The following is a 26229-nucleotide window of genomic DNA, read 5'->3' on the forward strand; positions in this document are numbered from 1 at the left end:
GGCAAACAATCCCATCCACTTCAGCCCGGTCTCCAATCTCGTTGGGACTCTGTGTACTGTCCGACCAGCGTCTCACAAGCAGCCCAGATCTTCAAGGCAGTAACAAAAGCAATCCTCCCGAGAGTTGCATGGCAGAACGCGAGCCTGCGAGGCACAATGTCATAGCCCCACTAAGCGCTGGACCGTCTTCCGCGTCAAACTCAACCAGCGATTCTCGTCCTGATCAACATGTTCTTGTAAGTCGAAAATCAACCCGATGCGTCGCCCGTCTCTTCCTGAGAAATAATTTCATGTCCTGTTCATATCGCAAGCTCTCAACCTCTCCGCAACTGCCTGCGCTTCCTCTGACGCCTCTTCAGCGAGAAGATGGCATGTTTGTCTCTACGCCACCGAGTGCCACACAACAACCTCCAAACTCTCTTGCGCAACACAATATCAAAATCCGAGACTTCGCATATGAGAGTGTATTGCCCCCAATCCCCTCAATCCCTCGATTTCGTCCTCTACAAGCAGGGCCAAGGCCCTTGAAGCGTCACAAACGATCTCATGAGCCGGATACGGATGATGATCCCTTTCTGGGAGGAGAGGCTCGTCCTTATACATCGTTTGAACTAGTTGGTATCGGAGGCATACCAGGAGACAGACAGACAAACCCACAGAAGGCAAGGAATCTGGAACACAAACTTACTGAACCAATCGTAAACCCAGAACAACCTCAAAATACATTAGCACGCGCCACAGCATACATCGATCTATCGCGTCATATTAGTATCAGTCCATCCGGAGGAGTATCAAATCCAAGCACGCCCCCTACTTACAGGCGAAGCGCTGTTCCTTTCAATCTCTCGCCTATTCCTGGGCTGCTTTACCAGGGACAATCCGAAGTCATAGGATCTCACGACGACTCCACATCTTCCCAACCTCTTCTTGTCGGCGATTCCCAAGAAAGTGAGACTCTGGTTGACACCCCCCTTGCCACCCCAAATGGGTCGCTGCATTTTCCGAGCACAGACAGGATCATGGTGGCAACATCACAATCGCAAACAGACTCGCAGCTCTTCCAAGAGGACGTCACTTACTCCCAACTCGGCCTTTCCCTGCCATTTTCGCAGCCTGACTTCTCGCAGACGGACTCGCCGGAGGTCGTCCATAGTGCGGCCTCTCATACGAATGGTCATCTGTCGTCGCCTTCTCGGAAATCCCGCTCAAACACCCCCTTATCCTCTTCCCCCAGTCCCTGTAAAAACGCGGCGACACTTGTTCTTGGCGCCATACCCGTTGTTAACCCCTCTTCGCCGAGCCAATCGACTTCTGCTCCTTACGATAATGCAACATCGCCCGCCCGCTATTTTCTTCGCAATCGCCCAGCGCCTTCTCACCAGGGTCCCCTCAGCTCCAAGTCATCTCAATCTAGCTCCTCAGCTTCGAATGCAAAACCAACGCGTAATAGCATTCCTAGCCATCGCCGACCCGCTTCTGTGTCGCGCCAATCGGCTCACTCAAGAAGTCCTAAGAATTTGACCAAGGATTCGCTGCGAGCCAAACCTATCAAGAAAAACGCAGCTCTCAAAACGGCGGAAGTCACTCGTAAAGCCTGACGCTTCCGCCTTCTTCCCGCTTACCGCCATGGTCACTTTGGTCTCTAATTTCGTGCTGCCTCGAAGTTGCACTTGCCCTTCGGCCATGTAACCAATTATTCCAGTGCGAATCTTAATCTCATTGCTTCCATCATCTGTCCTCACGAGTCGCTTTCACATCAGATATTTATGCGTGCTTGCTGGCCCACTGTATTCCTACCATTCTCATAAGCTAATGACGGACTAGGAATTGGGGAAGGATTAGCTATGGTGTCCCCAGATGTGTCCGCTAGCTGTTACATTTTATGTTTACAGCTGTTCAACTGCAGCTTAGAGTCCCTTTACTTGAAGCGAAACGATGGGTTTACCTATCCTTAGGTTGCCGCCTTGCTAACCGACACACTCATGGCCCAAACGCTGTCATCAGATCCACGAGCAATATAGCGCATATCAGTGTGTGCTCTGATCGCATATGTCCTGCTAAGAGGGTGGGACTGAGTTACTGAGAGAAGCCATGTAAGGTTACAAAGTGTACTGGTTACACAGTCCACAGGCAGAAGGCACGAACTGACGACCTCAACGTGAACACTGCCTCCATATCAGGCCTTCATCCACCCCCTCTGCACGCCAAAAAGTAGAACATCTTCGGCCGCATTTGGTCCTGAGTACACAAGCACCTTGGTCGGCGCGTGCGTTTTCCTTCGTCCCTTTTTCGCGGCTGTCGGCTTCTTCGCCGAGTCAACTGCTTGAGAGAGAAGAGCCTCTACCTCGATGAGACAGTCGTAGCATTCGCGCTCAGTGTACGTCACAGAGCTGGCTGTTGGAGCGGCATTTTTACGCGACGTCGGCGGTGGGCGAAGCCGTTTCGACTCAAGGAGCTTGGTAGCGAGATAGTGCAGCCACTTCGGAAGCAAGATCGAAGTCAGCGGCCAAACCCGAAGTGCCAGAGCGCCCGATCCTACCATGACATTCGTGAGAGGTTGGAATTTCTGCCAATCATCGCCGTTGTGATTGCGCATATAGCGATACACATCGAACTGATAGTCGCCTATCGGATGAGTGTAAGAGCATTTCAGTTCTCATGAACGAGAAAACTTGCCTTCGCCCTCAAATATCTCCTCGTCAAATGGTGTCCAATGAACAGTTTGATTGCTTTGGGAACTAGTGGAATCCATACGAGAGAGACCCAGGTCTATAACAGTGGCTCGAACACCATGAGCCGGGTGATCCATAGAAAGTTTGGTTTTCGTTGTAGTCCGACGTGCGGGAGCGGAAAATGGAACATTGTTTACTAGGATCTGTCCCCAGTGAAGATCTCGATGCTATTTGAGGCCGAGAATCAATGTTTATCAGGCATGCGGAGAAAAAATAATTGACGTACCTCAAAGGACACAAGCTCTTCCGCTTGCGCGAGGGTGCGGGTAACTTGCCAGAAAAGACTGCATGCTTGACGCCAACCATTTTTTGATGGTGTTGAAAAGGTATATGCTTCAAGATCTGGTCCACCGTTTGGTAGAACGATGATAGCATATACTTGGGACAGCGTGAATACGTCTGGTCAAAAAGAGACCCTCAGAAGGTAAAGATCGAGAGTTGTCGAGGAACCAAACCTGGTCGGATGCTCTCTGATCCTTTCTTATCATTGTATTCGTCCCATAAGTTGAGCAATAACGACGGATACTTCCCTCGCACGACGTAGGTTCTCAAAAGCTCTACAAACCCGTCGCATATCTCGCCCATAGCCCTCGTCACGATCATCTCTTTGATAACATCCTTCGCGTCACTTGGAGCCGGGCTTTCCACATCTGAATCTGCGCCCTCACTAGGCTGGGTGTCCTCGTCACGGATGGGAATGATCTTCAAAACAACATCTCCAATGCCGAACACTTCAGAATATGAAGCTTCACCGATCTTTTGAAATGCTACGTCCCGGCGAGACAATGTACCCTCGTGCCATGCGCCCACAATGGAATCATGCGGGAAGCTCTCAATGAATGCTGAGAACTCGTGAGGAGTAGTCTGGCTGCATTCGGAAAGCAGGGGGACGAGGTATTCTGGTATCAAGACAGAGGATTCATCGGCAGCCAGATCAGCGTCGAGACTGAGCTCAGCAATCTCTCTCTCAAGATCAAAGTCGGCTGTCAAGGAGGGTGAGGGCGGCGAAGGTGGTCGGGGGAATACATTTCGGCCACGTCGAATTGGCGTAAGCTGACGAGGTTTCGAACGCGTGGGTGGAGGTATGGAAGGGTTGACTGTATTTCTATAATCGTCAAGCCGTATTGACGCAGATGGAGTTTCCCGTGCCTCAACGTCCTGGGCTTTTGGAGGTTGGTTTTGTGCAAGTGGGAGGGGTCTGTGGCTCTGCCGCGCACTAGGATTGGTAGATGGGATGGAAATGACGTCGAGAGATCTCAATCGAGTATCTGTATCTACTTTGAAGAGAGCAGGAGCCTTCGCCGGCTTGGCAGGCGACCGAGAGTGAGCTTTCTTCCGATCTGTGAGTTCTTCATAGTCAGACGAATCTGAAGATATGACGATAGGCTTAGCACGCCTGCTCTTGCGCTTCGGTTTTGGAACTGCTAGAGAGACGTCGTCGCTATCAGAGAGTATTATCACATCTTCCTCAAGTGTGGGCTTTCTTGGAATAGGATATTTGATCGGAAGATTAATGGTGGCAGGGTTTACTTGAACATCCGTATGGGAAATCCTGCGCTCCTGGCTAACTCTCCGTCCATCATCGTCCAAAATAATGATGTCCACACTAACAACGGGAGAATAGGACTGCTTCAGCGGCGTACCCTTCGACCCTAGTACTCTCGTCTTTTTCCGGGTGGCCGCAGACTTGGGCACATTAGGGGAATTCACGCTGAGAGGCTGACGTGATGAAGGTGGTCTGGATAACGGCGATTGCTGAGTTTTTTTCGTGGGTGAGCGGACGTGTTTTGCTTTGGCTTTGGGAGATGACGGGAGAGAAGATACTCTGATCTTTCTCCGTGCACGACGTGCAGGTGTCAGAGGCCTGTCAGGAGAATTATTGAGCTTGGTCAATGGCGTTACAGGTAGGTCTCCTCCGCTAGACATATTTAAATTCTCGTCGCGGAGTTTATCGTGTCGTTCGGATACGCTGACGATTCGATGGCCTCTGCGTCCATAGGAGAAGACTTGTTTCGTTCGGGTCCCAAGCATAACGAGAATCGGAATGACAAGGAAAAAGGTAATGAGAGCTGCAGGGAGATGGGTATAAGTGGAGAATAAATTAACAGTGATCCAATTGTGATGCAGCTTGAGCGTTTGAAGGGCGGGGAGCAGGGATGAGAACGAAAGCGTTTCACGAAGTCCAACACGCGTCTACATCACATGACCGTGACGAGGAGACACCGGACACCTCTCTCGCCAACTAACCTCAATTAACGTCCCCACGTTCCTGTCGCAGCATATCTCCGGATCGTCATGGCTCTTCCTCCGCCTCTGCGCACCTCAGTAACTCCTCCAGAGCTTGAGCTCATAGCCTCCGAGCAGCTGGTCGAAATCGTACCACTCATTGCCATGGAGCGCACTGCATTCATCTCGGTAGGCTATCATTTGACACATGCTAGACATCCCTTACATATGGGCTGTGGCAATGATCAGGGAGCCTATGGGCCTCTTCGACCACCATCAAAATGCAAGATACCTATCTGGATGGCAACAAACCTTAAATTAAAAAAGAAATGTCACATTGTTCCGCCTGAATGGCTGGATGTCGGTAAGTATGCCGCAAGGAGCGCAATGGACAGCTTTGATCCCGCTTACAGGCAGGAATGAAAAGACTTTTTGCAGGCTCGTCTAGCGGAGGAAACTACACAGCCAGAATTCAGCAAACTTCCATTCCGCTTCGCCGAAGTGGCAAAGATCCTACTTGATATGTGAGGCCCTGCTCTTCTCGCTCGCTCGCCCTCTGCGATCAGCTTCGTCTACGTGCTCACAAGTTGCAATGGAACACAGCGCGCAAGATGATATTCCGAATTCCGACAAGATTCTAGTACTCCTCAAAGATATTCGAGAAGCCCGACAGGCCAAGAGCCGAGATGGTCTGCGCAATATCGATCACAACGAACTGACCGTGCGTCCCCTCTCATGACGATCCGGCTTCTTTACCATCTCTTCCATCCTCTTCGTTGTTTCTTCCATCTTCCAATGAAACTGAGCCTTCTTCTCTGGAAGTTGCCGAACTTGTGTTCAATGGAAATCAACGAGATCCGACCGTTCTTCATACGCGCAATGAACGTTTTGACGCAGATCACACGAGACCCGGCCGGGGTTGATAACGGGCGACTCGACGGATTTTGACTGTGACTCTAAATCCTTCTGATAGCATGCTTTACACTATATTATCATTTATGCCCGTGTATTATGATAAACATATTTTCGATATCCTTCACCGAATACATTCTGTCTGGTCCGAACAGCTATGGCCTCGACGTGGATTGACAAATTCGCGGAGACTGTATTATACTTGGATCATCACACGCTAGGTTGTCCCTATTCTGACCTTGCCTCCAACAGCTTCATGAGTGCATCCAACTGAATTTTAACCTCGTGGATTTCTTTGGTTATGGTGGCCTCAGTCGACTGCCACAACGACAACCACCAAATCAGTGATATATCCTTCATATCTGTACAATGATTGTATGCTCACCTGCTGCGTATCTGGAAACGCCTTGATCAGCTCAGAGAAAGGTACCTTGCTGATTGCATATCCTTCATCCACGTCCCCTTCGTCGACTTCTGGGTCACGAATGGCAGGGCTGTCCTCCTCTTCGAAAGATCCGTTCATGAAATCGTTCATCCACTTGAACTTTGCGTTCCCCCGTGTCGATTCGTACAACGCGATTATCGAGAGGGGGATGAAAAACAGAACGGACATGACATATCGATTGAGCTATCGGTCATGTGAGCAAACGATAAGTCCTGTGTTGTAGAATAGAAGTAAAAATAATGTCATCACCGTGGCATATGCAGAAGAACTGAGGAATAATCTTTAGAAGGATCAGTCCCGCGCAGAACGTACGAAAAATGTTTGGTGCTTACTCAAAAGGCGCAATAAACGGGGTCTCAATGAGGTTGAAGGGCGCGGGATAAACAAACGAATCTGGCGTCCTGATTAACGAAACTGTTTTGCCGGCAAAGTAGGCCAGGAACTCTGCCTCTGCATCTTCAACCACCTGATATATTTATATCGTTAGGAAAGCGTCAACGACAATGAAAGAGTCACTTACATCTGAGTATGCGGAGGAGAACAGAGAAATCAGGACATTGAGCAAGACGATCGCTGTCACCACATTCCAGCTGAACATGATCAGCCATTGCACAGATGTAAATTTTATCCTAAACTCACAGATAAAAGAGCAGAAGCCCCGCAGGGCTACGAGATGGCCGGGATATCTGTCAGTCGAAAAGATCTCATTTTTGCCTTGTGTAAATGTCACCTGAAAGCAAAGCGCTCATAGTCGGGTGCCCTAGAATATATGGTCAAGATTTTGTGGCAAATTTTCAAGAGGACAGTCACATACTGCAGCAGTGACTGGACCATGACATTGACGACCTATTCGTTGAATATTAGGTGTCAGCGAATTGAGATCTCGTATCTCGTTAGTGGTCCTAGTTTACCGTCATGACAGATTCAGTCTGTCCATCGGCAGCATCGAGAGCGTAGAGGCCTTGCAGAAAGCCAACCCCTAGCACAGAAAGCAGCTACAATGACATATGAGTCGACATCTATTGACTGGTTGCAGAACGATGTACCGCGAAGAAAATGCCTGATTCACGGAGCATGCGAGCAATGCAAATTTGCATCGTGCCGATGTATCTAGATCATTTGAAGAGAGATCAAATCGATGAAAGGAGGTAAAGTCACTGCTCACGCACTTGTAGCCATCGAACACAGTTATAAGCTCTGTCGTAAAATCAGCCTCCCACCCTTGATAAAATCAGCGCATGCTTAACTCATCCTACAAGGCGAGAAAAATGTATGAGGTATTGACATTAAGTTTACAATGAACACCTACCAGATGAAAGGCGCCACATAACTAAGGACTTGGAAGCTTCGCACACGGAGAGTATCACCATGATTGGCTGTTGCCAGTCCAGTGATCCGAAGGACAAAGGCAGTTGTCAAGAGGCCATCGGTAACGAAAGAAACAAAGTTCCAGAAACTGAAAGCACGGAAAGTAGCAAAGTGAAGCAACTTATATATCTACATAAGAATCCAGGTGAGCCGACCTGATGTCAGACGCAGAGTGAAACTTACCTTATGCCCATCTGATCCGTGATGCAGTGTTAGTGTTTTGAAACTTGTAGTGTTTTAGAGTGACGACTGACCTTCTAATACAAAGGCTAAAGACATCGTGTATAAAATGATCTCCCATATGTCTAGGTGGCGGTGAAAAGGGTCAAATGGATCAAGCGGCTCCTGGACTGCATGGGATTACTTAAAATGTATTATTAAATGGGTAAGGAAGCGGCAAACCGGCTTGTGAGTAAACTGCGAGAAAGAAGAGCCACACGACCATACGCAGCCCATTTTGATACCTGAAAAGCATATATATTTAGGTTACTGAACGTGTTCCAATATTTCTCACCGTGGAACAGCCAGTCGGGATGGGTTGAGATGCCCCCAGAACGAATGTTCTGTGAGCTGATCAAAGGGAACATCTGAAAATCTGAAATTAATGTGTATCGTCTACGGCATTTGAGCGCTTACAATCAATATCACTGAACTTGTTATTCTTCTGGACCAAGTCTCCTCGCCATAGAGAATCTACAACTACATCAATGCTTTAGAGAGGGAGAGCGTACAATGATTCATCTTGGAGACAGACCATCCTGAGCCTCGCTGGATGACAAAAAAATAGTACTATGCAGTATGTTCAGTCCTTGCGAAGGTTATTCAAATATGGGGGAAATACCAATGAGAGTCGATGGCAATTTCCAGAGCGCTTGACATTTCTATGTCACCATCTGGCTGACGATGCTTGAACCGAGTCGACATGAGAGTTGTCAACTTCTCTCGGGGAGCTTGATGTACAACTTTGCGGGCAAGGGCCTCGCATGCAGCGGCTGAGAGTACGCTCTTAAATTGAGGATATTGTGAAAGACGAATGAATAGCGAGTTAGAATTACCTCGTCCACGGTTCTCGCCATAGTCTGCCGGATTTCGGTTCGCTTCAAGCATGAATTCATGACGGGCTCTGAGAAGACAATAAGGGAGCTTATGCAAAGTTAACAATTGGTAGGTGAAGGAACACTCAGAAAAATATTGATCAGCATTCAAATATGCTCACAGCTTCGACAAAATCTCCGGCAGCCGCAATGTACGCAGATATGACCTGAGGGGTGATGACCCTGCTTGTTGGATCGTTTATTGCGTCAGGAGAGACTTCGAGTGGTAGCAAGGTAAGAGTCAGTGACTTGAGGCGCTTTATGAGCCCTGTAGAGTCAAGGTCAGACAGGCATTATCTTGAGAGTTTCGTCGACTTACTGGCAAGGGTTCCTGGCGAGGGCAGTATAGATTTGATAGAAGTGGCCGACGCGCTTTCGTCAGCGACAAAGTTATTGGACATTGATGATGTCCTGAAGATGAAAGGAGGACGATACGAGGACGCTGAGGGGCGCTATGTGTACACAATGCAGCCTTTATTAACTTCAACGGTTAAGTCTGTGCAAATCGCAACAGTTCCGAAAACGGCAATACGTCATAGACCGCGTTATTTACCGCTGTTTATCAGCATCTTGTTACACACAGCCAATATGCCTGTGAGCAGTCTACGTCCCCAACGCACCCAGTCAGATCGCTGATCTCTCAAGACTGCAGGCATACCATTCTGCGTTGAATGAGGAACCTGATGTCCGACAAGTCGGCAATGTTTCTATCCTTCCGATCAACACAAGAATCCGTGGACCAGCACCTGTCACGGGTAGGATGCCTTGTCTCGTAGTCTATATCTAGTGGCACTTATGAAACACCATTCCATCTACAGTAAACTCAGCGCAGGGAGATATCATTGACGAAACGCTTGATCTCTTTCGTGCCAACTCTCTCTTCCGCAACTTTGAGATCAAGGGGCCGGCCGACCGCCTGCTCATCATCCTTATCCTCTTCATCTCAGATTGTCTCGCGAAGCTTGGAAGCTCGCGTACTACTCCTTCACAGCTCGAAGCGACGAAGACACTCAATACCCTTGCAGTGGACAGCTTCCCCATTCCTGGCGATGCTCATTTCCCATTGAATTCGCACTATGCTCCGCCAGGCAGCCGCCCTGATGCCGGTGAGTAGCATCCTGATTTCTCCTCGATTTTCATATTAAACAGAAGGATGTAGATTACCTGCGTCAATATTTGACGCAGGTACGCCAGGAGCTTGCTGCAAGGTTGGTCGAACGTCTCTATGCGGACGGCACCGGGAAGCCCAGCAAGTGGTGGATGTCCTTCCAGAAGAGACGTTTCATGAACAGAAGTTTGGGCTCGTAAATCGAATAATCGAACAGCAGTGTACAACAATCATAATACACCTTCCCATGCCTTCATTGTACAAGGCACCCCATCTATCTCCCCGAGATGAACTCACCTCTTTCGAGGCGAGTTGCCATTTTGGTTGCATGCAACAAGACAACGACCACATCTTTCACTTGTGATGCTTTCGTTCATTTGGATTTTTCCGCCCATACCCAATGGCGGGCATATCATCCTTCCGCCCCTTAGGTGTGCGTCCCTTCCCACTGGCGCCAGCACTGATGATATCAGGTATCCAATCAGGGTCCATCCAGTTTCCAACGTTGAGGTCACTGTTTCCCCCGTTCAACAATGCCCCATTCAATATCTTCTTTTCGTCCCGCAGACGCTTTGAGTCGGCCTGCTTTTTTGCCCTCATATATTCCGTCTGATCCTCACGCAAGATCAATCCCTCTCCGTTGCCCGTCTTGGCTGACCCAGGTTTTGGTTTTGGTATGGAATATATTGTTCCACGAGTTTTATATTGGAAGTTCTTCTTGAGGTGAACTTGCATGGTAGGTGCATCCGAAGATGCTTTCGGGGATGAGATAGTGACAGATGCTCGAAGGAGAGTGGGATTGCCACATGAGGGGCAAAACTTTTTCGACGAGTCTTTACATATTCTGTGACAACAGAACGCTACTCTCAGAAGTCACATACGGAAGAAGTCGATAGAGACTCACTTGAAGCAAGCATGACACCGTAGGACCCAAGTCTTCACCTTCTCGATTTTCTTTCCCTCAACACCTACTAGATCCAACGACATCTGTAGCAGCACGTTTTGCATAGCGAAATCGGCTGTCATGCAGCCAACAAGTATTTTCTCCTTTGCTTTACCCTTTCCTGATCCAGGGGGAGTAAGGCCCAGAGCGCGAGATTTGTGGACAGTAACATTGGAGGGCGTGATCCACTCCCCTTCGCCATCGTCGTCGTCCGAGGGGTCATCAAAGATGGGAGCGGGTGAGCTGGGTTGAGAAGAGAGGGGTGTGGAGGGTGATGAAATGGGGTGGTCGCTCGTGGAAGGTAGCAGATTGTCTGATGAAGCAGCGACATCACTGTTCTCATCGGTCGGATGCAGCTCAACATGGAGTGGTTCTCTTTCCTCCATATCCTCTTCCACGGCGGGATCGACACTTCCTACGTCAAGATCACTTCCCCCATTTGACGATCCCCGGCCGTCACCTCTTTGCGACGGATCAGTGAGGGAAATCCGCTCAATAGCTGTCGGCTCAATCTCCTGAACAGGAGGTTGGGTATTGTTGGGATCTCCAGAAGTTTCGCTCGCTAGCAGGTCTGCAGCAGTAGAGGCATCGAACGGGCTCAGCTGTTAACAATGTCTCATCGATAATAATAATACAGGGAACAAAATGGTGTATACCTTGTCTGCAAGGATCTGCTCATCCTGCCGTTTTCTCTCCTGGATATCGAGGGCATAAGTTAGAGCAAGGACAGCCAAATCGGCAGTCGAAAGAACGGAATAATCTCCGGTCTTCTTTGCGAACTGGATGACTGCTCGAACAATTCAACAACGAAGAGAATTTACAGGATGAACTTATGACACACCATGAGCCAAAGATGCAGCATCTGGAGACCTGATCTCTACTCGCACACCAGTGGACAAGCCTAGTCTTTCGAAATGCTCTCTTGCCCGTTTATCCTTTAATTCGTTCAAGACGTGTGGGACTGTCAGATATGTTTCGGCTAATCCTCGAAGGGGTGATAGCGAAAGCAGGGGCCCGGCATCCAATACGAGGTATTTGCAAGCTGGGTTCGATGAGGATGCCATTGGAGTGTATTGCTGCAGATTGTTGCACAAAGTCGATGCAATTTTGGGAAAAGATACAGTCCATGGACCGGTCCGACCGATTTGGCATGGACTTTCACTCCGGGCATCTGGCGGCAGTCCGTCGCTGCACCGTCACTATTAATACGCAGCTCGATATTTTTGAATCGTCTGAGGTGCACACAAAACCCAGACTAACATTGTAGTGATAGCAGTTGTGAGATAAATTCTATTGCTGTTTATGCAGCAAGACCGAAATATCCATCGGCCGTTTCCACCATCGGCCGAGGTTGTCAGCACTGACGGTATAACTGGCACAATGCAGCATGCGCATGAGTCCTTCCTATCCTCACACTATCGTCCTGCTTAGTTCTTCAAAATGTCGCCGAAATCGTGAGCAATGTACAAACCACCAACTTTGTTCACTTGATCCTGATCACATAAGTTGCATGCAATCAGGTTCCGAATTGTAGTGTTGCCGGGTGACGGCATCGGTATGCTTGACTGAAACGTCCTTCTGACCGAAGGCTGACCCTGATTGATACAGGCCCCGAGGTCACTGCTGAAGCCATCAAAGTCCTCGAAGCCGTATCGGCCGGCTTTCCAGACGTCGAGCTAAAACTTGAGACACATCTCTTCGGAGGATGCGCGATCGATGCGACAGGCGAACCTCTTCCTGAGACCACTTTGAAAGCTTGTAAAGAGGCAGATGCTATTCTCATGGGTGCGCTCATTAAATACTGGTTTCCCGAGTGTAGCTTATGACCTTGCTTTTGCATAGGTTCCATTGGCGGTCCCAAGTGGGGGGTGAACACCAAAGTCCGCCCCGAGCAGGGTCTCCTAGCCATTCGTAAAGCGCTAGGCCTGTATGCGAACATCCGTCCCGCCAATTTCGCTTCCGATTCCCTCATCGCAAACTCCCCTCTCAAAGAGTCGATCACGAAAGGTGTTGATCTCATCGTCGTTCGCGAGCTCATCGGTGGCGTGTATTTCGGCGAGCGAAAGGAACAGGGTGTCGCCCCCAATGAGGACGTCGCCTGGGACACCATGCCGTATAGCGTCGCGGAAGTTCAGCGCATCACGCGTGTGGCCGCTCAGATTGCTCTGGCCGCCAACCCTCCGCTTGCAATTCATTCTGTCGACAAGGCGAACGTGCTGGCGAGCTCGCGATTATGGAGGAAGGTCGTGACAGAGACGATCCAAACCGAGTACCCTCAGCTTCAGCTCGACCATCAACTGGTTGACTCTGCCGCTATGATGATTGTTGCGAGCCCGAGGAAGCTAAACGGCGTTATCCTCACAGAAAATCTATTTGGTGACATGTGAGTGCTATGTTCGCCTAGCCCACTTTGAAAAACCATACTGATGGAGTATCCAGTCTTTCAGACGAAGCGAGTGTGATTCCAGGATCCCTCGGCCTTCTTCCCTCTGCATCGCTCGCAGGCGCACCTTCCGTCCCATCCTCTACTTCCTTCAAGCCGACATCAGGACTTTACGAACCCATCCATGGCTCCGCCCCAGACATCGCCGGCAAGGGAATCGCGAATCCCATCGGAACCATCCTGAGCGCCGCGATGCTGCTTCGATACTCTTTAGGGCTCGAAGCGCCAGCTGCAATCATCGAGACCGCCGTTAGAAGAACGCTCGATGGGAAAGACGTTGGCGGTTTTGAACTGAGGACGGCAGACCTCGGAGGAAATGTTGGAACAAAAGAAATGGGAGAGAAGATTATCGAAGTTATCAAGTCTTTGTTATAAATGATGCAATGACCCTCCATTGAATTGTTGTACGACTGTATCTTACTCTCAGTAGACCAAATTCACAAGTTGCGTGGGGAGGATAGAAGCCGAGTGGCCACGCTGACTCTCAAAACATTGCCACACTTGGGCCACCTTGAGAAGAACCCTGTATAAATAGACAAGCAGATCAATTTTTAGAACATTCAAGGCACCCGGATATCTCAAAAGCTTGAGAACCACTGAAACAGCATGGGAAAGCCCAAGGGACATGTTCTTTCATCTCGCTGTGATCTTCTCGGTGCTGTGCGGCAGCATACTTGGGCAACTACACCCTACGAAGCCCGCACAATACCAACAGTTTCCCAAGCTCAGGGAGCGAGCACGGATCCAAGACGAATGGAGAGATGAAAGGATAGCAGGGATCCCAAGCCTGCTCCGAAAATATGACATCGATGCTTGGCTGGTAGGTCACGAACACACCGTTCTCTATCGATTCGGGCTGGGACGTGAACATATGATGATGGGCAGATGAGCCAAAGAGAGTACGCGGAGGACACGATCTGGTGGTCGATCAAGGACGCGACGACACATGCTCCTCATCGCCGCACGGTGGTGCTCTTCCACACCAACACCTCCACGCTCCGCGGACGGCCAAACCCGCTCACATGGGTTGACAACACAGGCCAAGTCTGGCCCGAGCTGCGCGCCATCTTGCAAGACTTCGATCCGCGGCGCATCGCCCTCAACACCGACCGAAACATCGCATTCGGAGGCGGTCTGCATGTCGGCGAGCTCGAAGTCCTCAAGGAAGAACTGGGCGAGGAATGGATGGCGAGGACAGTCAACGAGCCGATGCTCGGAATTGAGTTCGTGGCGAAACGAGTTCCGGGGCAAATCACCTACTACCGGCTGATGGTGGAGACCATCTGGGCGATGCTAGAGGAAGGCTTCAGTGAACGAACCATAGTCGTCAATGTTACGACCACAGTTGTATGTCATCACCGTCAACTGGACGCCAATGTCGGATCATTGATCGATATGGGCTCGCAATCCAGGACTTGGAATGGTGGTTCTTGGAAAAGATGCAAGCACAAAACGTCTCCTACTGGGCACACCCCCGCGTCTCCGTCCTCACCCCCGAATCATTCCCAGGCTGGGAGGGCACCGACGACGTCATTCAGGAAGGTGACCTCCTGCACATTGATTTTGGGATGACCGCGATGGGCATGAACACGGATACGCAGCACATGGCGTACGTCCTGCGCTCGAGCGCAGGCGAGACGGCGCCGCCGCCGGGCCTCAAGGCAGGGCTAAAGAAAAGCAATCGCATGATGGACATCGTGCTTCAGACGATGCGGTCCGGCCTGACGGGCAATGAAGTGTTGAGCATCTGTTTGGCGCAAATAAAGAAGGAAAGCATTGAAGGTCAGATCTATTCTCATCCCATAGGGGACTGGGGACACGCGCCCGGGGCGGTCATGGGTGAGCGATGCCTGCATAATGTCAATACGTCATGACTTGACACTCTCCAGGGTTCACAAACCTTCCAGCATACGTGCCCGTACTCGGCGAGCTGCCCATCCTTCCCGATACATACTACAGCATAGAGCTGTATGCCTACCATTTTGTCCCCGAGCGAAACGAGACGCTGCGCTTCCGACAGGAAGAGGACGTATACTGGGTCGATGAGGAGAGAGGTTGGGAGTTTGTCTACGGGCGACAGGAGAAATTTCACTTGATTGACAGTGCTCGGAGTGCCGCTCGAAGTTTTCCTGTGCTCGGCGTTCAGCACTGAACATAAATTTAGCTTATGGGCAGAGTTGTCGAAAAAGCCGCCCGTTATATGCTAGAAAATATGTAGCGTATGCGCCATTGAATCCACATTAAAACACAACAAACATGATATTCCTTTGCTCCAGAAACCAGTCCGAAATGTACGCGATCTGCATGTACTAAATACCAAAGATATCTTGTTGTATGATCAGCCCGCAGATATGAAAAAGAAATCAAGGCGAGGTTGCCCACACCTTAAAACATATTGGCAAGTTTGCTGGCCGCCTCCCTAGCATCCAATCTCGGCCGAGTCGGTACCCGCATCGACGCAGACATAAAAGTCGGCCGCGCCTGTCCTAGCGGGTCAAGCCCGTCCGAATGCGATGTCATTCCGTTCGACGTCGCGGGTCGCGGGACAAAATCCGCCAGCGGGGATGCCATGGCCCCAGGTCTGGAGAGCGGGTCGTCCGGCAAAGGCGGGCCCTGTGCTGAGGCCGACTGAGGGCCGGAGGGCGCGGACGGGGACGACATGGTGGGTTTGACAAACATGGACTTGGTTCCGTCCACGAAGCGACCGCCGAGCGGCGGTTCAGTGCTGCGTATAGGAGTGGGCGAGGGGGCAATACCCGAAGCTGTCGGGGGCGCCGCAAACGCTGGTCGCTGTAGCGGTGGCTGCTGCTGCTGCTGTTGGGGCTGTGATGAAACGAAGAATTTGGACGACCCGGCGCCGGGGGATTGTGGTGGAAGTGGGGTTGAGCTCAAGCTTGAGCGCCCCGAGAGGTAGGGCGACGCGACGCCGGAGGGCAGGCCGGTTGCCCCCGGCGAGAATGGGCTGGCGGTACGGGTACGGTCCGAGGTCGACGGGGCAGGGGCAGGGGCAGGGTCAATGCGGGGCTGCGGCTTGGCGCTATAGTCTTCCAGTGGAGGGACGATCAGCGGCCGGGGCACGCCATTCGGCTTAGGTGGCGCTTTCGCGTTGGCATTGTTGATGTCGGGTCGGAGCGACTCCAGCTCGCGCAAGAGCTGGCGCTCGTACATAATAGCAGATCGTGTATGCTCGATCAGCGCCGTTGTAATGTCGTCAGTCACCAACTGTTTGTGCATTTGCAGAGAGCGGTGTAGGTTTTGGGAGATGCCCTCTGCACGCCGGGCAAGGATTTGCTCATATTTATTCGCCTTGACGTGACAGCAGGCATTCAGTGTTATGATTCTTTAATTTGTTTTAATAAATTGAACGCACCTCTTCCATGTCTTCCAACGCCTCATCGACCTTCTCCGGCCGAATATTGGCACTCGCCTTTAGTCGTTCAATGTGCCGCCGCTTCGATATCGCCGACTTGACAGCAGATTGATACTCCTCCAAGACAGCCGTCCGCTGTTGGAGTGTTTCTTTGGCTGATCGAGCGTTGAGACCCTGATAGCCGAGGGAGTCGCTCAGAATGACGCATTCACTGATAGCCTGCGCCTGGTCGAGGTCAGCGAGGCTGTGCCATGTTCGGCCAAGCTTGCGCATCGCGCTCCCAATGGGCGGATGTGTCTCCGTCGTCGCGATATTGACCAGCTTGTTGCCCATTTCGGCGTGGGCGAGAGCCAAAGCTGTCGCGTGCATAAGAATAAGTTCGGTCCCGAATAACGATGCGCAGGCGGACAGCCAAGAGGGCAAAAAAAGGCCACTGACTTTTTCGCGACTTGGACACCTTGTCGAGCGCCTTGGCCGCGTCAAAAAACTGGCCCTCCAGCCTCGTCAGCTCGAACCGGGCGCGCTGTAGCTCCTCGTCCTCGTCGGGGACGTGACGCCGGATGAGCCCAAATCCGGACGACGTCTTTCGCCTCGGGCGCGGTGTCGGCTGGTAGCCGAAGTCGCTTTCGATGAATGAGCGCAATTCCTCATCGTGGAGTAGTATGGGGTCGTTGCAGACACGCGACAGCCAGCGCTGGAGCATGATGCGAACAAGCCGGTCGTCCTCCTCGTCTGTCGGTGCGGAGGTCTGGGCGAGGGGGAGGGCGGGAACAATGGTCTGGGGGTTGTTGTGTATGATCGTGTCGTAGAACTGCTGGAATTCGAGGTATGAGCGCGAGACGTTGCGATAAGTGGTGCCCGTGAAGTTGGAGAGGTTCGTCTTTGGGGAGAACGTGGCGGTCAGAGATGCTAACGCCAAAACGACGGCGTCGCTCGCGCGAGAACGGGAGCGGGCGTGTAGTACTCGCCTGTGCATCGAGCTTGACGAGGATATCCCGCCTGTTCCTGTCGAGCCCCGTGATCCTGACCTTGAGGTAAGGTTCAGGCTTCTCGTAGCTCACGCCGTTGGAGCTGACGTTCTGGCGGGGGGATATGAGGCCAGGCTCGGGCTGCCCGTATATTTGTGGTTCCTTGCCATAGAGGCCCGAGGTGGTCAGTTTGTCCGGTGTTCGAGGGAGCGGGGAGGGTGCGCGACGCAGATTGGGGACGGGGGAGTTGGGCGGGTGCGGGGTGGTCGGCCATGGGGGGGTGACTGCGCCGTCGCCTCTGTCGTCGGCGAAGCCAGAGACGAGAGGATCGTACATCATTGTTGAGGCTGAGGAGGACGGCGAGGACGATGTGGACGAAAAGGAGAAGGTTCGCGTCACGCCGGCGAGGCTCCGCGTGCGAAACAAGGCAACACATCCCCGTTGACTAAAACCCGAAATGCAATAAATAATGGAATAAATCGTCTAAGTTAGCTTAATAGTAGTAATGCACAAGCACCCGCAGAATACATCCAAGGACAGTCAAAACACAAGGGCGCGCCATCGTCAGCACGTCCTCTCTGGGAACAGCGGCAGCATGTGTCCCATCCGCAACACTTTCGTCCGCAGGTACTTTTCCAAGTCCTCCCCGTGAACAGCATCTCCGCCCACCATCGTCGCCCCCGCCGTCCTTTCCCCTCCGTCTAACACGCTGTCGACACCGGCCACGTGCGGTGATGACGACTCCTGCTGCTGTCCTTTCTGCCAACTCCGCGGGACCATTGGCACGCGATCTACCACCCTGAGCCCTTCCTTTTCAAGTGCTCGGACTTTGTCTGGGTTGTTCGTCAACAATCTCACCCCCTCCCCTGTCTCCGACCCCAACCCGAGGTCACGCAGGATCGCAATTGCGATCTCGTACCCTCGTTCGTCGGCCTTGTGCCCAAGAAGTAGGTTGGCCGTCACGGTGTCGTGCCCGAGATCTTGCAGATTGTATGCGCGGATTTTCGACAACAGGCCAATCCCACGGCCTTCCTGACGCATGTACACGACAACGCCACGCCCCGGTATGTGTTGAGGGTGCCCGGACGTACTAGACGAATGCAAGGGGATCGGCTGCGACATGAGTCGAATCGCTTCGTCGAGCTGCTCACCGCAGTCACAGCGCATGCTGCCTATAGTCTCTCCCGTAAAGCACTCGGAGTGGATCCGGATGAGAGGGGGTGGAATGGCATCATTAGGACGAGGAGGCGAATGAGATGTGGGCGAAGAGACTACACGTGAGTGGGGAGACAGTCTTCCAACGTAGGCGCCGCGGGTAAGCCTGTCCATGTCTGTCTCGGACTGGCTCCAGACCGCGTCGAGAGTGCGACTTCGGATGGGAGGAGCGGATAAGGGAAACTTGGCGTCCGAAAGTTGCGCCGGATCGACGACAATTGCGAGATGTTCTTTGGTATCCTGATTATTATGGTAGAGGTGAAGGAACGCGAGCCCGTGGGGAGTGGGTATACGAGTGCGAGCCATGCACGTCACCTGGACTTCCTCCGACAGGCGGAAGACTGGCGGAGAAGGGAGGGACGGAAGGGCAATAGACTGTGAAGGTGCACGGTCTCGTTTCGGGCCGACAAGGGGTATGTTTTCGGCAGACTGTGATGGCTGACCTGCGAGAGCGTTCTCCTTGTCCCCAGACCTGAGACGCAGATGGCGCGGCGCCTGCCTGCTGACATACTTGAAACGCGGCGCCTGGTGGGCGACGCCCGCAGGCTCTCCCTTCCACTTGGTCCAGTCCCAGGAGCCCTCTGCTTTGGGAAGCATGACGCCTGGAAAGAAGTCGTGGTGGTAGTGATTCCGGGTGACATTGGGACCAGAGGCTGCAGTGGCAGCGAGTAGGAGAGGGTCAAGCTCTGCGTCTCGTCGCCTGAAACCTGCCTTTACGTCGGGAAGCTCAAGGCCGGTGAGTGCATCGAGGAGAGCGAGGTCAGAGTCGATCTGGAGACCGTTGTCAGTGCGCGTGAGGAAAGTCGTGTGGGCCATGGGGGGACGAGAGGAATGAAGGGAGGGTGTAGGATGCGGAATGGGAAAGACAGCTTTTATTGCGAGCTCATGTGCGTTCCGGCATGGATGGGATCTGTCTCGGCCGAGATTATGTACGTCGCCCATCACATCAGCGTGACTCAGCACGTTCCCATCATCCTCCTGACCAATTTCCAGCGTCTTCCAGTGTCCTGCTACTACGCAGGGCCTCCCTTGCCCACGAACGCGGTCCGGCGCTCGTCCTCGATCCCCTCTGTCCTCTCGTCGTTGATGGAATGCACGCCGAGGCACTGAATCATTTCATGTCTTCACGCTTGCCTTTCGGGTCTCCTCCCCGCCTTTGAATCCAGCCGGGTCTCGGTCTCAGCCCCTTTCGACGGACGTTGGGCCAGTCTGCCCGTCCACTTGTCCAAGCCAGATGGTATTCTCTCTCTCCCTCCTCCACTTGTTCCCTATCTCTGCACCGTAATACTGCCCACTGCGGCGTTAGAATCATCTTCACCGTTCGAGCATTTCCAATTCCCGGCCTTCAATTCCGTCGACTCACCATGCCGTTTTTTCTTACAGCTCATCTCTGTTGGCCTTATGCGCCTCTGTGTTGTACTCTCTTTACTACTCCTCGCCCATGCTAGGTGTGTCTTGTGTCACGCATAACGCCTGCCGCTACCATGCATTCTGACTCACTGCCAATGGCAGTCATGGTGCCTCGCATCGCTCAAGCGAACGTCGGCCTCAGCCCTCCGCCTCACATCATAACGTCTCAGCGAAGGCCGTCAAAACGAATAGCACCGCGAATCATGCCCACCGCGCTCACCACGTCCACCGCGTCCACCGCGTCCCCGATCATTACTTCCCCAACCGCAGCCCATCCGGCTCCAAACCCCGCATATTCATCTACTCCAGCCGCGTCGCAACCTCTCAGTCCCAGCAGGACCGCCTGCAATATCACCGCCCCATATACGGCCACGGCTCTGCGCGCCGACACATAAGCCCTATCGTCATCGCCTTCGCCGTCCTGGGAGGCATCTTTGGGCTCTTCGTGGTCGTCGGTCTCGTGCATTGTTTGCTTGACTACAGCCGCGCGCCGCACCGGCACACGGTCATGCCCCCCGATTTTCGCGAGCGGCTCCTACGCGAGATGGCGGAGAACGCAGAGAACGCGGAGCGCGACCGGCTCGCGCCAACACCTACCCCTCCCCCGCCATACGAGCGTCCGCCGTCGTATCAGCCGTCATCACCAAACATAGACGATCCGCTCGTCGCTTCGCCTCTCCCTCATCCTCTCCAGCCTGCTCCTGCGCCTCATACGATGGCACAGCAGGCATAGAGAGCATTCTCACTCCTCCTCTTATCGGTTAGGCATACTAGTCCAGACGCGGTATTCTAAAACTGTCGTGAGGACTCTGGACTTGTTCTGGGACTTTGGTCACTGTGGTCATTTGATATCTATGTTATATATAGCACACTCTTTTGTAAGTTATTGTAGCGGACGGCGGGATGTAGACCTATCTTGATATCGCCACGCAGTGGTACAGACATCTTGACGAGCGACTCACCGCCCATGCAGGAGCACTGCAGGAACCCTCCGGTCGACCTCGAGTCTTGAGAGCCTGTTATATAATCAAGACATGAAACTCACCATCAAGTACCGAGTTCCGCTTTCCGAGCCTCTGACAGCTCGAGAACGGACGTGAAGATTTTCTCAGGAATGTAGGAAAGGGCTTTCCTTCTTCCCTCTCTTCCCGCCGAGCTGTGTAGCTGTAACTTACGACGTTCATATGCATCTGACCGTAACCTCCACACAGTCTCCAGCCTGCCAATCAACATCATCTGACTTGTCTTCTCTTTTCCGGGTGCTGTTCGTATCGACAGAGCTTTGCTCCAGACGTGACTGAACTTACAGTGGCATCAGATGGGTCGCGGTTTCTTCCCCGCAGAGTCCAATGGGCTGCAAATATGTGTTCGCAGGTTTGACTCAGCCGCTGTCGCATGCAGTTATCACCGCGTCGCCCTTCTTCCTGCTCGCGTTTTCAATAACGAAGTTGCACTGCTGATCGTGCATGTGTAGACGGCTGCAATGCGAGTTGCACCCAGCGGTGTATAAAAGCCTGTAGAGCCAGGGGTTTGGGGATACAAGCCAAGTCGTTTTTCCTTCTATCGCCCTCCCCCTCGTTCAAGAGCTGTCGAGTGCCGGTCCACTCTCTTATTCTTCCTTCGTCGACTTTTGCTACAAGTCTTTCGATTTCGGTTAGAACATCTTATTGTTTCCCTGTCGTCTCTCTAGACCTAATCACTGATCCTTTTCTTCGCGAAGGCCGGTCCTCTCATTCAACCTAGTGCTACATAGCAGTCTTCCTTGCTCAGTTCTTCACACTCGAATATGTTGTTCAACGCTCTCTTCGCTTCCGTCGCGCTCGTCGCGTCGCTCGCCGGCCAAGTCCGCGCGCACGGTACTATCACCGCCGTCACAGGTGCCAACGGCGTTCAAGCTGCTGGGTTTGTCAGATTTCTCCCTCAGCAGCTTCGATTCACTCATCCTCCCTCTATTTAGCTTTGGTATCATAGCGAGCACGCCCCGCAATGGAGCGTCGCCCAAGCCATTTGAGCAGGACACGTCCGTCATCCGCGATGCCGAGATCGCGTCCGGAAAGACGGGCGTCTGCGGGCGGACAGCTGCCGGCGGCAACAACGACGTCGTGCAACAGCTCGCTAGTACGTCTACTGTCTCTGCAACCCGTGATTAGCACCTGTGCTCAATTTTCGTTGTCGCACTGTGTACAGCTGCCTCGCAAGCCGGTCTCCCGACGACGGCTGCAGACGGGAGTATCTCGATGACGCTCCATCAGGTCAACCAGGACGGCGCAGGGTAAGCGTTCTTCATGCACACGTTCGCGTGCCTCTGTGATTCCTTAGTCTCAACCGACATGGTGTTTTTCCACAGGCCATATAGCTGTGACGTCTCGGGCGACGGCGGCAACACTTTCACGGCCGCCACTGTGACCAAGAACGTCCCGGGTTTCGCGAGTCTCAGCCTCGCAAAGGCACAAGACTTCCCGCTCGAAGTCCAAATGCCCGCGTATGTCGTCGATCCGTTATAACCTCCGTCTTTTTGTCGGATCTCATGTGTTCCTGTTTCGCCGATTGCTCCTTTAGCACGACGGCTTGCACAGGAGGACCGAACGGAGACGCATGCATCCTTCGCTGCAGGAACAAGGCTCTTGCGGGTCCCTTCGGGTCTTGTGTGGCCGTCGCTAATGGTGCTGCTGCCGGTACTACGGCCGCTGCGGCTAATACGACTAGCACTGCTGCAGCTGCACCCGCAGCAGCAGCAGCAGCTGGGGGAGCCGCTGCATCCGCCGCCCCCGCGGCTGAGGCAGGAGCCGCAGATGCAAACAACGCTAAGGCAGGTGGCGCGGCGGGTCTCCTCGGCAAGCTCCTTGGGAAGAACAAGAAGCGCGTGATTCACTCGCGCATTGCTGGGAAGCGCGCTGGGTACTGGATCGACGAGTAGACGATTTCATGTGCATGTTCTGACGATGGACAGTGACGGACTTGTACGGACGTGCATGGTATACTAGGGACTTGGATCGTAACTCTTTCAGGCTATGTGGTTCTCTGAATCTATATGATACAGTTGGTCCCGCCTCTCTTCCTGCGTCCGATTGAGCCGAAGTTGTGATGGGCTCAACACTGATCTACGCGAAGAGTGCTGATCGTGGATTCTCGACGAGCCGTCTGTCTTGTGGAAGCACTGATAAAGGTCGGAGCCAAACTGCTCCTTCTCTCGTCGCCAATGGTGGATGACCAAACGCTCGACTGTGGTAGAGCGTCCGGAGCGATGGGAAGCTGCAGATCACCAGGATTAGTGGTGAACAAAGCGAACAGGACTCGGACGCACGTCGTTGCCGATCGTGGATGGCTGATTCCACGTCCAATCACTGAGAGAAGTACGACCCAAGTCGTGTGATTTCATCCTTTCACGGAGCTTCGGGCGAGAGTTGAGTGTTCGGAGCATACCCAGGATGTAAAATTTCCCGGTCAGGAGAATGAATGGCAAGGAAAGGCGTCGCTCCACCGGCTTCGAGTGGACGCGACCAAGTCAGCGGTCGCAAGCAAGTATCGAAGGTGACAAGAGCACTGACCGCTTTACAGTGATACAGGATGACGGAGATGATCATCAATATTGACGGGATCGCTGCCGATTCCCAGGTTATGCCTATGATGTGCTTCAAGGCTTTATCCAGGTAACCAAGCCCCGTTTTCGACTTCCAGAGATACACCATCACTGTGAGGGTTTCATCAAGGAAAGCCTCTCAGAAGAAAAATCGGGACGTACGGATCGACGTCACGGACAAGTCCAGCACTAGGGAAAGTCAATAAGCAACTCAATCATGTATATAAGCAGAGCTACCAAGCGACGCGAAGATCCAGACATTGAAGGCAAGCACAGTCTGAGGGTCAAGGATGGAAGTTTTTCCGAAGCAATGGAAATCCTATATGAACTCACATCAAAGAAAAGATCGCTCATCAGGGGCTGTAGGAAGCGAGTCAATTTTAATTTCAACAGCCTGAGAGCTGAAAATAACGATACGTGCATTGTTGGATTTTGGAAAAGTGCTCCTCGTACCCCTAGCAATGGCGATGGACTAGATTCCCATCACGGTATGAGAGCGCTCTCACGCATCTCCAGGGTGAAGACTCACCAGATATAAGATCGCCACGAAGGCTGTTGCAGCTATGGATGCTAACCCGACGAGGACCCATCTGTTTTTCGACGTGGCCTGGGAGCACTGGATTAGAGCTCGTGTTATAGTCGAAAGTATTTGAAGGCACCTTCCAGCATCTTCGAACAAGAAATGTTTCGGAGATGGTGCAGATTAGTCCGTTCAAGAGTATGTCGCAGAAGTAGAGTGGGCTCTTTGACTAGAATACTGGTCAGGTGGGTTTTACACGTGTGGAAGGAGTTCACTAACCCAATGAAGGTGCTCTACGAGAGCGTGCCAAAGTTTGTAAATCGTAAGGCCTGTTTGTAGACTTTACAAGATGTCTAGGCGTCAGGATATGATGATTCTGGGTCGTTTACCTTGCTAAGATGAGCAACACCGCTACGAAGGCTTTCATGCGACCGGTGTCATCCAAGGGTATCTCCCAGTACCTGCACACCTGGGCGAAGATCACGCCTTGGCAGGTGCATTGCATAATTCCCTCGAAAAGGATGGCTCCGAGCGAAACTGTTTCGATGTCCACAGCTTCGATTTTTTCCATAACTGTGATGACGCTCGCGTTGAGGTGGATTTATTGTGGAGGTTAGATATAGAACCACAATTTACCCCTGCTATTGCGAAGAGGACCGGGCAGGGTCTCAAACTGAGACTGAGACACGATGTGATAGGCAAGATAGCGATAGTCACGGGCCAAGGCCGGTTGAATAACGAACGCGATCCTCGGGTTATAGAAGGCTGATCGACAGCCCGCGGGCTAACAGAGAGATTCGAGAGAAGTACACTTCCATTGATATCCTTGATTTGGAGCATTCCATAACAAGTGTCGAGTGGCGGATTCGCTGAACATCCAAAGACAAAGTCAGAGGTTGCAGAAGAATCGCGAACGTTGCTGCCCTTGGGGGTACTGGTTGCGTTCGATACTAGTGTCAGACTGCCAGCAGCCTCAAATCCCGAGACCGTAAAGGACGCACCTGCAATGCTGCAATAGACATCCCCAAATGAATTGTTCACGACTGTGTCCAATAATGCCTCTGGTCGCGACCCATCGCATACTCGAAAGCCAATTGACAGTGTAATGTGCATATTGGGAATGAAAAATAGATTAAGTCCAAAATATGCGGCGACATGGTGTCAGGAAGCAATTAATGTGCCCAACATGGATACAAATATCGAGCAGCACTGGGCAGGTCGCGGTGATCACTGATAAGCAGAGCAATACGAGAAGGAGCTGTAGCACACTTGAACTGATTTGCTAGCATAGAGTGGTCCCAGCCTTTTGGGGTCTGACAAGATTTCTCCGATTGTTTACGAAGTGAATCAGTGGCACCAGCCGAGCCACCTTTCAATTCTGTTCGTATTAAAGTGTGCATTGTGTATTATTGTCAGAGATTGACAGTGTTGTGAAAGAAGACACAACTCACATTAGTCCTATCTTCATCATCGTCAAGTGTCATGTCAATGACATCTACAACTGAACGTGGTACTGATGGCTCATTTTGAATCGATATTGATTACATTCGGTGTTGATAGACAATTGTATCAGCTAAAAGGTCACGAAGCCATAGTGCACTTTCCTCGATATGCTTACCCGTGGGCCTTGGTCGATGGCACGCACTGCTCGCTAGCTGGCGCCTTCTGGATGCACCGGGTGGAGTACCGAGGCGAATTGGTTGTTGAAATGACCACTGATTTGGCAGAGGTAAGTTTCTAGCTGGCCCAGTTTCTCTTTGCAGAGGAAAAGGTTGAGACCGCAAGGCCTCATTGTCCTTGCGTAGCTGTGCATTTTCTGCCTCCAAATGTGCAATTTTCGCCTGCAACTCGCCAAGCCGCTGGAGGGATTCTGCCTCGTCTTCTGCGAACGCCAA

At 52.1% G+C, this 26229-nt stretch overlaps 16 protein-coding genes across 16 annotated transcripts; 9 read left to right on the forward strand and 7 right to left on the reverse strand.

Annotated features, from left to right (window-relative positions):
* Positions 1–290: 290 nt before the first annotated feature.
* On the forward strand, positions 291–1598 carry HETIRDRAFT_102759 (uncharacterized protein; the record flags this gene model as incomplete). Its single annotated transcript, XM_009545550.1, has 1 exon — positions 291–1598. The coding sequence occupies one exon, from the start codon at positions 291–293 to the stop codon at positions 1596–1598; it is 1308 nt and encodes a 435-aa protein (XP_009543845.1).
* Positions 1599–1984: 386 nt separating this feature from the next.
* HETIRDRAFT_433086 (uncharacterized protein) lies at positions 1985–4763 on the reverse strand (the record flags this gene model as incomplete). The annotated part of the gene is made up of 6 exons (XM_009545551.1): positions 1985–2479; positions 2540–2625; positions 2677–2899; positions 2959–3131; positions 3188–4072; positions 4127–4763. 6 exons carry the CDS (start codon positions 4761–4763, stop codon positions 2177–2179), a joined length of 2307 nt encoding a protein of 768 aa, XP_009543846.1. The 3' UTR covers positions 1985–2176.
* A 264-nt stretch (positions 4764–5027) lies between these two features.
* Positions 5028–5906, forward strand: HETIRDRAFT_311951 (uncharacterized protein; the record flags this gene model as incomplete). Its single annotated transcript, XM_009545552.1, has 5 exons — positions 5028–5147; positions 5208–5322; positions 5386–5482; positions 5562–5679; positions 5781–5906. 5 exons carry the CDS (start codon positions 5028–5030, stop codon positions 5904–5906), a joined length of 576 nt encoding a protein of 191 aa, XP_009543847.1.
* Positions 5907–6098: 192 nt separating this feature from the next.
* Positions 6099–9178, reverse strand: HETIRDRAFT_123806 (receptor-activated Ca2+ cation channel; the record flags this gene model as incomplete). The annotated part of the gene is made up of 20 exons (XM_009545553.1): positions 6099–6188; positions 6256–6498; positions 6520–6595; positions 6648–6781; positions 6836–6905; positions 6955–6981; positions 7130–7161; positions 7227–7310; positions 7362–7425; positions 7485–7510; positions 7642–7812; positions 7948–8033; positions 8086–8147; positions 8198–8270; positions 8320–8382; positions 8438–8472; positions 8525–8675; positions 8739–8826; positions 8900–9045; positions 9097–9178. 20 exons carry the CDS (start codon positions 9176–9178, stop codon positions 6099–6101), a joined length of 1803 nt encoding a protein of 600 aa, XP_009543848.1.
* Positions 9179–9365: 187 nt separating this feature from the next.
* Positions 9366–10160, forward strand: HETIRDRAFT_444095 (uncharacterized protein; the record flags this gene model as incomplete). Its single annotated transcript, XM_009545554.1, has 4 exons — positions 9366–9371; positions 9430–9532; positions 9596–9883; positions 9937–10160. 4 exons carry the CDS (start codon positions 9366–9368, stop codon positions 10083–10085), a joined length of 546 nt encoding a protein of 181 aa, XP_009543849.1. The 3' UTR covers positions 10086–10160.
* Positions 10161–10239: 79 nt separating this feature from the next.
* On the reverse strand, positions 10240–11892 carry HETIRDRAFT_314721 (uncharacterized protein; the record flags this gene model as incomplete). Its single annotated transcript, XM_009545555.1, has 4 exons — positions 10240–10729; positions 10790–11257; positions 11471–11618; positions 11670–11892. 4 exons carry the CDS (start codon positions 11890–11892, stop codon positions 10240–10242), a joined length of 1329 nt encoding a protein of 442 aa, XP_009543850.1.
* Positions 11893–12268: 376 nt separating this feature from the next.
* On the forward strand, positions 12269–13646 carry HETIRDRAFT_449708 (uncharacterized protein; the record flags this gene model as incomplete). Its single annotated transcript, XM_009545556.1, has 5 exons — positions 12269–12282; positions 12349–12383; positions 12437–12613; positions 12671–13211; positions 13268–13646. The coding sequence occupies 5 exons, from the start codon at positions 12269–12271 to the stop codon at positions 13644–13646; spliced, it is 1146 nt and encodes a 381-aa protein (XP_009543851.1).
* A 250-nt stretch (positions 13647–13896) lies between these two features.
* Positions 13897–15423, forward strand: HETIRDRAFT_312930 (uncharacterized protein; the record flags this gene model as incomplete). Its single annotated transcript, XM_009545557.1, has 4 exons — positions 13897–14091; positions 14157–14618; positions 14684–15110; positions 15161–15423. 4 exons carry the CDS (start codon positions 13897–13899, stop codon positions 15421–15423), a joined length of 1347 nt encoding a protein of 448 aa, XP_009543852.1.
* An 83-nt stretch (positions 15424–15506) lies between these two features.
* Positions 15507–17948, reverse strand: HETIRDRAFT_472606 (uncharacterized protein; the record flags this gene model as incomplete). The annotated part of the gene is made up of 5 exons (XM_009545558.1): positions 15507–15597; positions 15656–16577; positions 16642–16997; positions 17080–17452; positions 17556–17948. The coding sequence occupies 4 exons, from the start codon at positions 17946–17948 to the stop codon at positions 15657–15659; spliced, it is 2043 nt and encodes a 680-aa protein (XP_009543853.1). The 3' UTR covers positions 15507–15597; position 15656.
* A 120-nt stretch (positions 17949–18068) lies between these two features.
* On the reverse strand, positions 18069–19640 carry HETIRDRAFT_62852 (uncharacterized protein; the record flags this gene model as incomplete). The annotated part of the gene is made up of 1 exon (XM_009544981.1): positions 18069–19640. The coding sequence occupies one exon, from the start codon at positions 19638–19640 to the stop codon at positions 18174–18176; it is 1467 nt and encodes a 488-aa protein (XP_009543276.1). The 3' UTR covers positions 18069–18173.
* Positions 19641–19723: 83 nt separating this feature from the next.
* On the forward strand, positions 19724–19984 carry HETIRDRAFT_170636 (uncharacterized protein; the record flags this gene model as incomplete). The annotated part of the gene is made up of 1 exon (XM_009545559.1): positions 19724–19984. One exon carries the CDS (start codon positions 19724–19726, stop codon positions 19982–19984), a length of 261 nt encoding a protein of 86 aa, XP_009543854.1.
* A 241-nt stretch (positions 19985–20225) lies between these two features.
* Positions 20226–20967, forward strand: cfu1 (colonization front upregulated 1; the record flags this gene model as incomplete). Its single annotated transcript, XM_009546291.1, has 2 exons — positions 20226–20272; positions 20337–20967. 2 exons carry the CDS (start codon positions 20226–20228, stop codon positions 20965–20967), a joined length of 678 nt encoding a protein of 225 aa, XP_009544586.1.
* A 345-nt stretch (positions 20968–21312) lies between these two features.
* HETIRDRAFT_472613 (uncharacterized protein) lies at positions 21313–23287 on the forward strand. Its single transcript, XM_009545560.1, has 7 exons — positions 21313–21498; positions 21553–21887; positions 21955–22136; positions 22192–22352; positions 22422–22506; positions 22582–22716; positions 22794–23287. Exons 3-7 carry the CDS (start codon positions 22021–22023, stop codon positions 23149–23151), a joined length of 855 nt encoding a protein of 284 aa, XP_009543855.1. The 5' UTR covers positions 21313–21498; positions 21553–21887; positions 21955–22020; the 3' UTR covers positions 23152–23287.
* HETIRDRAFT_170638 (uncharacterized protein) lies at positions 21419–21694 on the forward strand (the record flags this gene model as incomplete). Its single annotated transcript, XM_009545561.1, has 2 exons — positions 21419–21498; positions 21553–21694. 2 exons carry the CDS (start codon positions 21419–21421, stop codon positions 21692–21694), a joined length of 222 nt encoding a protein of 73 aa, XP_009543856.1.
* Positions 23288–23617: 330 nt separating the features above from the next.
* Positions 23618–25271, reverse strand: HETIRDRAFT_472615 (uncharacterized protein; the record flags this gene model as incomplete). The annotated part of the gene is made up of 9 exons (XM_009545562.1): positions 24724–25271; positions 24614–24674; positions 24474–24563; positions 24344–24421; positions 24227–24286; positions 24148–24174; positions 24052–24091; positions 23977–24003; positions 23618–23925 (listed from the first exon to the last, which is right to left on the reverse strand). Exons 1-9 carry the CDS (start codon positions 24903–24905, stop codon positions 23618–23620), a joined length of 873 nt encoding a protein of 290 aa, XP_009543857.1. The 5' UTR covers positions 24906–25271.
* Positions 25090–25356, reverse strand: HETIRDRAFT_170641 (uncharacterized protein; the record flags this gene model as incomplete). The annotated part of the gene is made up of 2 exons (XM_009545563.1): positions 25090–25284; positions 25336–25356. 2 exons carry the CDS (start codon positions 25354–25356, stop codon positions 25090–25092), a joined length of 216 nt encoding a protein of 71 aa, XP_009543858.1.
* Between the last annotated feature and the right edge of the window lie 873 nt (positions 25357–26229).

Source organism: Heterobasidion irregulare (assembly GCF_000320585.1).
Source record: "Heterobasidion irregulare TC 32-1 unplaced genomic scaffold scaffold_03, whole genome shotgun sequence".
Taxonomy (NCBI): Eukaryota; Fungi; Basidiomycota; class Agaricomycetes; order Russulales; family Bondarzewiaceae; genus Heterobasidion; species Heterobasidion irregulare.

What these genes read in the sequence shown, in the direction of transcription:
- HETIRDRAFT_472613 (XM_009545560.1), top strand. Translation starts at nt 22,021, where the DNA reads ATGTTGTTCAACGCTCTCTTCGCTTCCGTCGCGCTCGTCGCGTCGCTC. An exon ending in GTCAACCAGGACGGCGCAGG is followed by an intron (nt 22,507 to 22,581) that starts GTAAGCGTTCTT and finishes GTTTTTCCACAG; the next exon opens with GCCATATAGCTGTGACGTCT. An exon ending in CTCGAAGTCCAAATGCCCGC is followed by an intron (nt 22,717 to 22,793) that starts GTATGTCGTCGA and finishes TTGCTCCTTTAG; the next exon opens with CACGACGGCTTGCACAGGAG.